The sequence below is a fragment of the Cololabis saira genome, chromosome 18 (genome assembly GCF_033807715.1).
Source record: "Cololabis saira isolate AMF1-May2022 chromosome 18, fColSai1.1, whole genome shotgun sequence".
Lineage (NCBI taxonomy): Eukaryota > Metazoa > Chordata > Actinopteri > Beloniformes > Belonidae > Cololabis > Cololabis saira.
The window spans coordinates 25752542-25760682 of record NC_084604.1 but is presented as its reverse complement, the minus strand read 5'-3'; the positions used below and the strand labels follow the sequence as shown (position 1 = coordinate 25760682).

The window sequence follows — 8141 nt, the reverse complement described above, 5'->3', positions numbered from 1 at the left end:
GCACATCACATGTAGATTCTAAAAAACACAAGATATAGATACTACATCATTTTGGAATACAGATGATTTGTACTTGCATGCATTTTGATACTGGCACAAAATCTCATCTCAGACAATTGTAACAATATGGAAGATTCAACCCAGTTACAGTCACAGAAAACACATCATCTATGCACAAACTTTGATGTTGAGGTTTACAGATCATCAAAGCGCACACAACAAAGGATTATTTGAGAGAGAACATAGCTTGCTGGCTGGTTATAATACATCTACAATAATTGTTGCATATCTTCTTTGCATTCACAAGGCCAGAAGTGTTGGAGAGTTAAGACTATCTTTCATTAACTCAGATGCACCGAGGCTGCCTTTGAGGCCCTCGCAGCTCTCAGCCAAGGATTCAATCTCAGAGTAATTAAAGGAAAACACTGTGCGGTAATTGCTACAAGTGGGACTGGAAGACATGACTGGTGTGCTTAAAGATTCAAGGTCGCTTGCCAAAGACTTGTACAGGGTTTCCCAGTCTGGGAGGCATAAGGGTCCGCTCAGGTCTATGTCAGGGACCGACGCGGCCGTCTCGGAGGTCATTGTCATCTCCAGGCTGGGCACCAAGTCATCCAGGTCGTCTCCTTTTAAGTCCTCCAAGCTGTCCTCTTCTACGCTGGAGCATAGGAGGATGTCGGAGTTCCCCAGAATGGCTGCGGCAGGGATGCTAGTGCCACCGTCCATGTCTAGACCAGCAGGGACTTCTCCAATTGTCGTGCTGCTTTCTGGTGTTTTTACATTCTCCAGAATGGAAAGCAGCTGGGGGGAGGCCGGAGGATCCTGCAGCATTGAGTTAGCATCATCCTCCTCCCTGTCACTATCATCATTTTCAATGAGTTTGCAGGAGGGTTTGTGGGAGGCTAAGGCGTGCTCCAGTCTCTCCTTCTCTTTCAGTAGGTTATCTATCTCAGTCTTGAGGGTAGACTTCTCTTCTTCTAACGAATCTGTTTCCTGAGGCAAGAACGGATAGAAACAGAAGAGACTTTGCATGAGCAAAAAACAACAACAACTCTTCCCTAATGGTGCTCTCCAGTCATCCCTGCTTTACTCTGATACTCCTTAATGACATGTCATATTAATACATGCATGCCTTTAGCGTCGAGGAGATGCACACACTGTAAATTTTCACTGCATTACTTCACAAAACACGAGACTTACAGCTTGAAGGGTGTCTATCAGCTCCCTCCGTCTGTTGCGACACTTTGCTGCAGCAATCTTGTTCCTCTCCCTTCTGATCCTCCTCCTTTCCTCCTCCTCTTTGGAAGGCTGAAATCAATCAGGAGGAAATATATAAATATATATATATATTGGAATGAGTATCCTGCCAAATCGTGCCGTATAGTTGGCTACCCAACATTATTCATTTGCCAAAAAAGGGAGAGAAAAAATGACAAGAAAAGGAATCCTCTTTGCAGTGAGTGCTGGGCATACTGATCGTGTCGGTGCACTCTCAGATGATGCGTATTTGCTGCACCACTGGCACGGTGCAGCTGCATGCGTGAACACGCATTTTATACATTCGTTCTCATTTAAAATCTTTTTAAAAAAGGTTTAATTTAAAAAATATTATTTTAGCCTGTGTGTCATTGACTCTTTCATGAGTTTACATTTATTTTAGAGGCAACAAATGTTAATTGCGTTGCATTGGGGGCTCTGTTAAAATATCGCGACAGCTCCAGTCTCGCCTTATGGAGAGGAGTCGTGAAGGGGGAGTTGGGCCAGATATCATTGAAGAACACAGCTGACTCTTTGAGATGTTCAATTGGCTGATTGACTCAATCATCAGTCTGAGATTTCAACATCCCCTCCCACAGGTGCATACCTGCTCTTTTGGCCCCTTCCTGTTTGAGGTTTTCGCCTTCTTTGCACCTGCTGGGGAAGACGACTGCCTTGCGCCATGAGTCTTGGCTTTGGCACGGCCGCACGCTGGAGAGACAGATGTGATGGCTGCCGGCTGCACCATCCACTTTAGCTCTGGCGATGTTGAGACTGCAGTCACAGTGGGAATAAAGGAGGCTGCTGCGCTGGTGACACCATCCTAAAAGGACCCACATCAGAGAAAAATGTGCATATGCATGCAGTCAATCACCAATTTTGCGTATCTGATTAATGGGCAATCACGCAGCCGCTGACCTTTACAAGTGTTAAAATGGTACATCAATCATTCAGCATGAGAAATGTCAAACACAGCTAAATCAATGCTCCCTCCAAATCTGTGAGGATGATCCATGTCATATCGTTAGATATTTATGATTATCAGCCATCAGCAGCACATGACAGGTCATTACAGAACCTGTTTAAAACACATTACAAACCATCTTCCTGAAATAAGAAAAGATTAAATTGCGCCCTTTTTACAGCTATTCTACAGTAACACTGTGAAGGATTAATGTGTTTCCATATTGTCATGTTCAGACATGGAGGGTAATCACATTAACGCAATGCATTTAACAAAATGTACTTGGAAGAAAAATGTGCAAAATCAAAGAAATGCAACCTATACTGGCTTTGTGCATGAGTTAGAGAGATGTCTTATTGCTCTTCTTTAAAAACAGATCCGCTTGTACCTTGGCGCCGTCCACTGATGATGAAAGCGAGTCAGGAGGATGCTGGCTGCACCCAGGGGTGTCCCCGCCAGGAGATGCCGCGCTACAGCTGGAAGATGGGTCGAACTCAGCACTGGAGTCTGGATGCATGTTTTCATCTGAGATCAGTGCATTAAAAACAAAACAGCAACAACAAAAAGATAGAACTGTCTATTTATTCCAAGCAGAAAACTGATCCCTGAACACCTACTTTTACTCAATTTGGCGATCCATAAATGTGCAGATTGTGGAGAGACCCGCCTTTTATAGTGAGCTGGAATTTTATGAATGAAATCTGTGTGGTGAGACTGAACCATTTCACAGACGGAGAAGTGGCAAAGAAATAAGGCTGGTGCGTGTGTTACCTTTACATTTTAAAGTCACTGACATGTTTTCAGCAGCAACACTCAGCAACTATCATATTTTAGTGTATTTGATTCACTCAAATGCTTATAAATAGCATACGTGTATTATGTGACACCCCTGCCTACAGACGGAGCCCACTGAATGAAATACGTCATTTTATGTGTGCATCATCTGCATCACGCAGACATTATATTTCCCTATATCTTTCTGCCACACGAATTCACGTCGATGACACTAATTATTTCTAATTAGAAGAAAAGAGAGTATGGAATACGCTTTATTAACAGTATTTATAACATTTATAAGACACTTTCTGCCCCATCCAAACAGCTGGAAATAAAACAACAACATTCCTCTAACTTCTTCTTCTTTTTTTTAACTTGATTGTCTAAATGCATTGGGATTTGTGTTTTACCAACCCTTTGAATGATGATTAATAATTATGCAAATTATTGCATTGTCTTTTTACCTGTCTCTGCACGAGAAAAGGGCACCAGCAACAGAACTCTCGCCGTAGTAAAGCAGCCAATCGCCGAATGGACCGGTCGAGCCATATATGGCATTTCCGAGGCAAGGGTGCGCGCCTGGCGCACGGAGAGGAGCGCGCAGACGGACGCTGCTCCGTCTGCACGACCACAATAGAAACCGAAAGATGCGCGAAAAAAGGTCAGCCGTGATGCATTTAAGCTGAGAAAAGCGTCATTAGACGCGCTTTGAGTGACCCCCGGGCGCTGCGTGGGGAACATGGAGTAGGAAGAGCCGTCTGCACTTGATCCAACTTTACTATATGCAGAGATCAGATTCAAATGAGTGAAGATATGATTCTAAAATTAGCACATATAACGTTGTTTTCCAGGGATTTATTATATTTGAGACACAAACACACAACTTTTGTTCCGATAGACTTTTCTGTGTTGGACAGGGGCGAAAATCCCGGGGGGGACAGGGGGGACAGGGGGGACAAGTCCCCCCCATTAGTAAAGCTGTCCCCCCCTAGAATAATTTGAGACAGAATTAATAATTTTGGAACAATGCAGTAGTATTTAGTAGTGATGCACCAAAATGAAAATGTGTGGCCGAAACCGAAATCGAAAATAATAATAAACAGTAAAATCTCATTACACTTAAAACAAGAGTCATCACCAGAAGAATAACTTGTTATTTGACAATTTTCACCTGTTTCAAGTAAATTTTCACTTGAAATAAGTAGAAAAATCTGCCAGTGCGACAAGATTTATCTTATAAGCAAAACAATCTTGTTCCACTGGCAGATTTTTCTACTTATTTTAAGTGAAAATCTACTTGAAACAGGTGAAAATTGTTGTTTTTTTTCAGTGATGAGTCTTGTTTTAAGTGTAATGAGATTTTTTTTAACTAAAAATGAGAAATTTTAACTAGAAATAAGACAAATATTCTTGTTAAGATTTTGGGTTTTTGCAGTGTATTATGTCAGATGTGCTGTATTATTGCCACCTTCCACCTAATACCATTGTTTTGTATTGCTCTAAGAAAAGTCTTCTGCCTGTTTGCGAGATAGAGTTGAAAATGTCAAAATGCTGTATTAAAGGAAGGCTAAAACTTTTATTCCTTGTCCCCCCCTGGATTTATTCTCTAAAATTTTACTGTTTATTGTCCCCCCCAACTATGAAACGGGATTTTCGCCCCCGGTGTTGGAGGCATTTATTTGCACTAATTATGAAAGTAATTTCCTGCATATCCCACTCCAGTTCATATCTAAGACAACGGACCGTTATAGCCTGGATATATTTAGTTTCAGATGACCTCATAGATCCAATCATGTGAGGAGGGTAGATGAATAGAGGGGGCTCTCCCTGCTGAAAGGGGGCGCGCTCCCGGTCACTTCCCAGCAGTCACAGCCCCCTCTGAACTATCTTTTTCTTTTTTTTACTGGCACATCACTGGGTGGTCAACTTGGGCCCATTGAGCGCATGCTGCCCGAGACCAAAAGAATGTAAAAGTAGGACATAATTTCACGCACCTGTCACCACGGATCAATGAGCAGCTTTGATTAAAGTGACTTAAATGTGAATGTGCACTAAACTGGAATTTATTTTTGGATTCAGGGACATCAGCGTTCAAAGTTCATGTCAGTTAGGCAAACACATCACTTCAGTTTAGTGTTTTCTTAACCCTACGTCACCTTAATGTCAGGGCACTGGACTAAAAATACTTTAACATAAAAAAATCACAGAAAAAATTCAACAAAATAGGACAATTATTATTATTATTATTATTTTTTATTGAGCTTTATTTCGAATATGCAAATTAAAAAGAACAATACTAAAAAGTAAAAAAGTACAAATATATATATATATACATGCACATACACACATACGCACATATACACATACATACATACACACACATATATATATATATATATATAGGCTATATATATATATATATATATATATATATATATATATATATATATATATATATATATATATATATATATATATATATATATATATATATATATATATATATATATATGTGTATATGCATATACATACACACACAATTTGGTGTGTGTAGCCTATAACTTGCCATTTTGAAAAAAAAAATATTAACAGTATATAAACATTTGGTAAATAGTAAAATATTTAACTATGTGAACATACACCTTAACTGATGATATTTCAAAGTATATTTCAATGGCTTTTTTCTTAATGTTGTCTTTTTCCTTTGGTTTGTAATTGCATATTCAAGGATCTTAAAGAACATTAAATTGTAAACAAACAATGTCAAACAAACAGTGAATGTGGGCATGGTTGATATGGAAGCTTAGTTCTTGTTTGGTGTCCTGTTTCATTCCGCTGCTGGAGGAACAGTGGAGAGAGTAGCGGGCAGCCTGAGATCCTGAGAGGGAAGAGCTCTCACTCCACTACGACTATCCGGAACGGTCGTTTCGTTCTCTGACGTCATGACGTACCGTACGTCTCCGTCGGGGGAGGGAGGGGGGGTGTGGAAGATATGGGATTGATTTTGTTTTGATGGTGTGACACTCCTTGACAACACAAACGATCTTTGTTGACTTGCAAATATGGACGTAAATGACGCGAAGGGGTTGGGCGTTGCTGTGGCAACGAGGAATGTTCAACAAAACACGAGTGGGAAAGAAGCTCAGGTCGCTTTACATGATTTGATTCAGTTTTACACTATAAAACTATTAATAACTCGTGTACGAGGAATAATGTAGTTCCTAAAACTTGTTTTTTATAAAGACCTGTATATATTTGTGTCTTAACTGTAGTCAGTAAAATATTGTCAACTCTTGTAGAAAAACAAAAAAACAATACGATACATTTTCAATAAGTGTACCTTTCAATTAAACTAGACTAATGAATCAAAAGGGTGCAAATGCTACTGATGAATGTTTGGGTTTTCTTCTAGATACAACTTTTGCAAAAGTCATTACAAAGTCATTTTTGCAAAAGTCATTACAAAGTCATTACAAAGCTTATATATATATATACCGTAAGTTGAAGTGGTAAAGGAAGTCTAGACATTGCTGAAACCTGAGTATGACAGCTGCAGTACGACTGCAGACACAACTCAAAGGAAACGAGGGTTCCCTAGACCGCGGGGAAGACCTTTATGAGCAGTATGAACACTCCCTTTTTGAATTCTGCTGTCGTGGAAAACTACACACAACTAACCGGTTTCAACAGCCTGCTCTGTAACTCAACACACCTGGGAAAGGTACGGTTATGCCTTGGAGGCATAATTGTCGGTGTTCCTGATGGAAGTGTACACACTTGGACTTCATAATTACATAAAGGCTGAAAAATCATTTGAACCAAAACAGTTCAAATTCATCATCTTTTAGGTATGTATCTTTAAAAAAAATCAAATTCAAACTTGTAATGTTTTTGAACAGTCTGGCCTCAATTTTATTATTTTTAGGTTATTCTGTAATAGTCTATGGTCTATGTTTCCCATTGCTGTTCCTCAAGGTGCACTGTCCTGCATGTTAGAAATATAACCTTGCATCAATAGAAGTGGTTCAAATTGATAATCATTAGTAGGGTGTCATCACTATTGTGATGACACAGCCATTTGTATCTGTGTGGGCTGAAGCAGGGAGACATCTAAAACATGCAGGAAAGGACCAGGGTTGGGAAACACTGGCAAAGACATGTGGGATAATAAACGCATTATATCCTTTAAAAAACTATGACAGGTTAACTCAATGTGTAAATATATTTACTATTGTATTCCACTTCACTTCCGACACATTAAAACCTCATATTGTACATTTCTGTTTATTTCTGTTTATACATTTTATCTTATTCTATCTCTTATTTTCTCTCTATATATTTGTTTGTTTTTATATTTTTATTTTTATTGCACCAAATTCCTTGTGTGTGTTAACAAACTTGGCAATAAACCCCTTTCTGATTCTGATTCTGATTCATAGATAGCTGCCTATAAAATATACAAACATTATTTAGATGTTTTATTTTTAATTAGAGGTTAAATAAACAATTAATTAGATAGTGCACCTGTACAGTAGGACCTATGGCTTAGAATTGCATACATAAATGTGGGAGAAATCGACAAAACACTCAAACAATTCTCTACGAGTGTGTTTTTCTGTGCATTAATTTGTAACTTGAAGTTTATAGGAGTCCATTCCGGGAATGTTATTTTTGTTTGATGTACTTGTGTGAGTAGGACCCACTTTCGCTGACCATTGTCCCTGTTCTTTAGTTTTCACAACAGCCTCTGTTTGTTGTCTTACATAACGTCATGTCGCTGCTCGGATGGTGTATTTCCCATCAAGGCCCGCCCCCCTCACAGGATGCACCATATATGGTAAATCACGTATTGGGGATCCCGTCTCATGGAATATTCCATTCTTGACGATTACCTTGGTAAATACTTAAAATATTGCTTTCCGCTGCTTAATTTTGAGAAAATAAGAAGTGTAAGTGTGAATTTTTAACCGTATTTGACGAAATACAGAGAAAAACTACAAATAGTTGGCGTTTTTACTGCTTTGTTTGGGATTTTTTGGATGGTTTCTCCCCCCAGGGCTCTCCGGTGACACGACCCCTTTTCTGGCGTCACCGTTTACTATAAAAGCTCTCCGTGCTGACAGTCAGGGCAGTTTAACTTTCA

General features: G+C 39.4%; 1 protein-coding gene across 1 annotated transcript; it reads right to left on the bottom strand.

Annotated features, from left to right (window-relative positions):
- LOC133464900 (protein c-Fos-like) lies at window positions 1–2846 on the bottom strand. The gene is made up of 4 exons (XM_061747100.1): window positions 2610–2846; window positions 1865–2080; window positions 1201–1308; window positions 1–993 (listed from the first exon to the last, which is right to left on the bottom strand). Exons 1-4 carry the CDS (start codon window positions 2736–2738, stop codon window positions 301–303), a joined length of 1146 nt encoding a protein of 381 aa, XP_061603084.1. The 5' UTR covers window positions 2739–2846; the 3' UTR covers window positions 1–300.
- Window positions 2847–8141: the final 5295 nt, after the last annotated feature.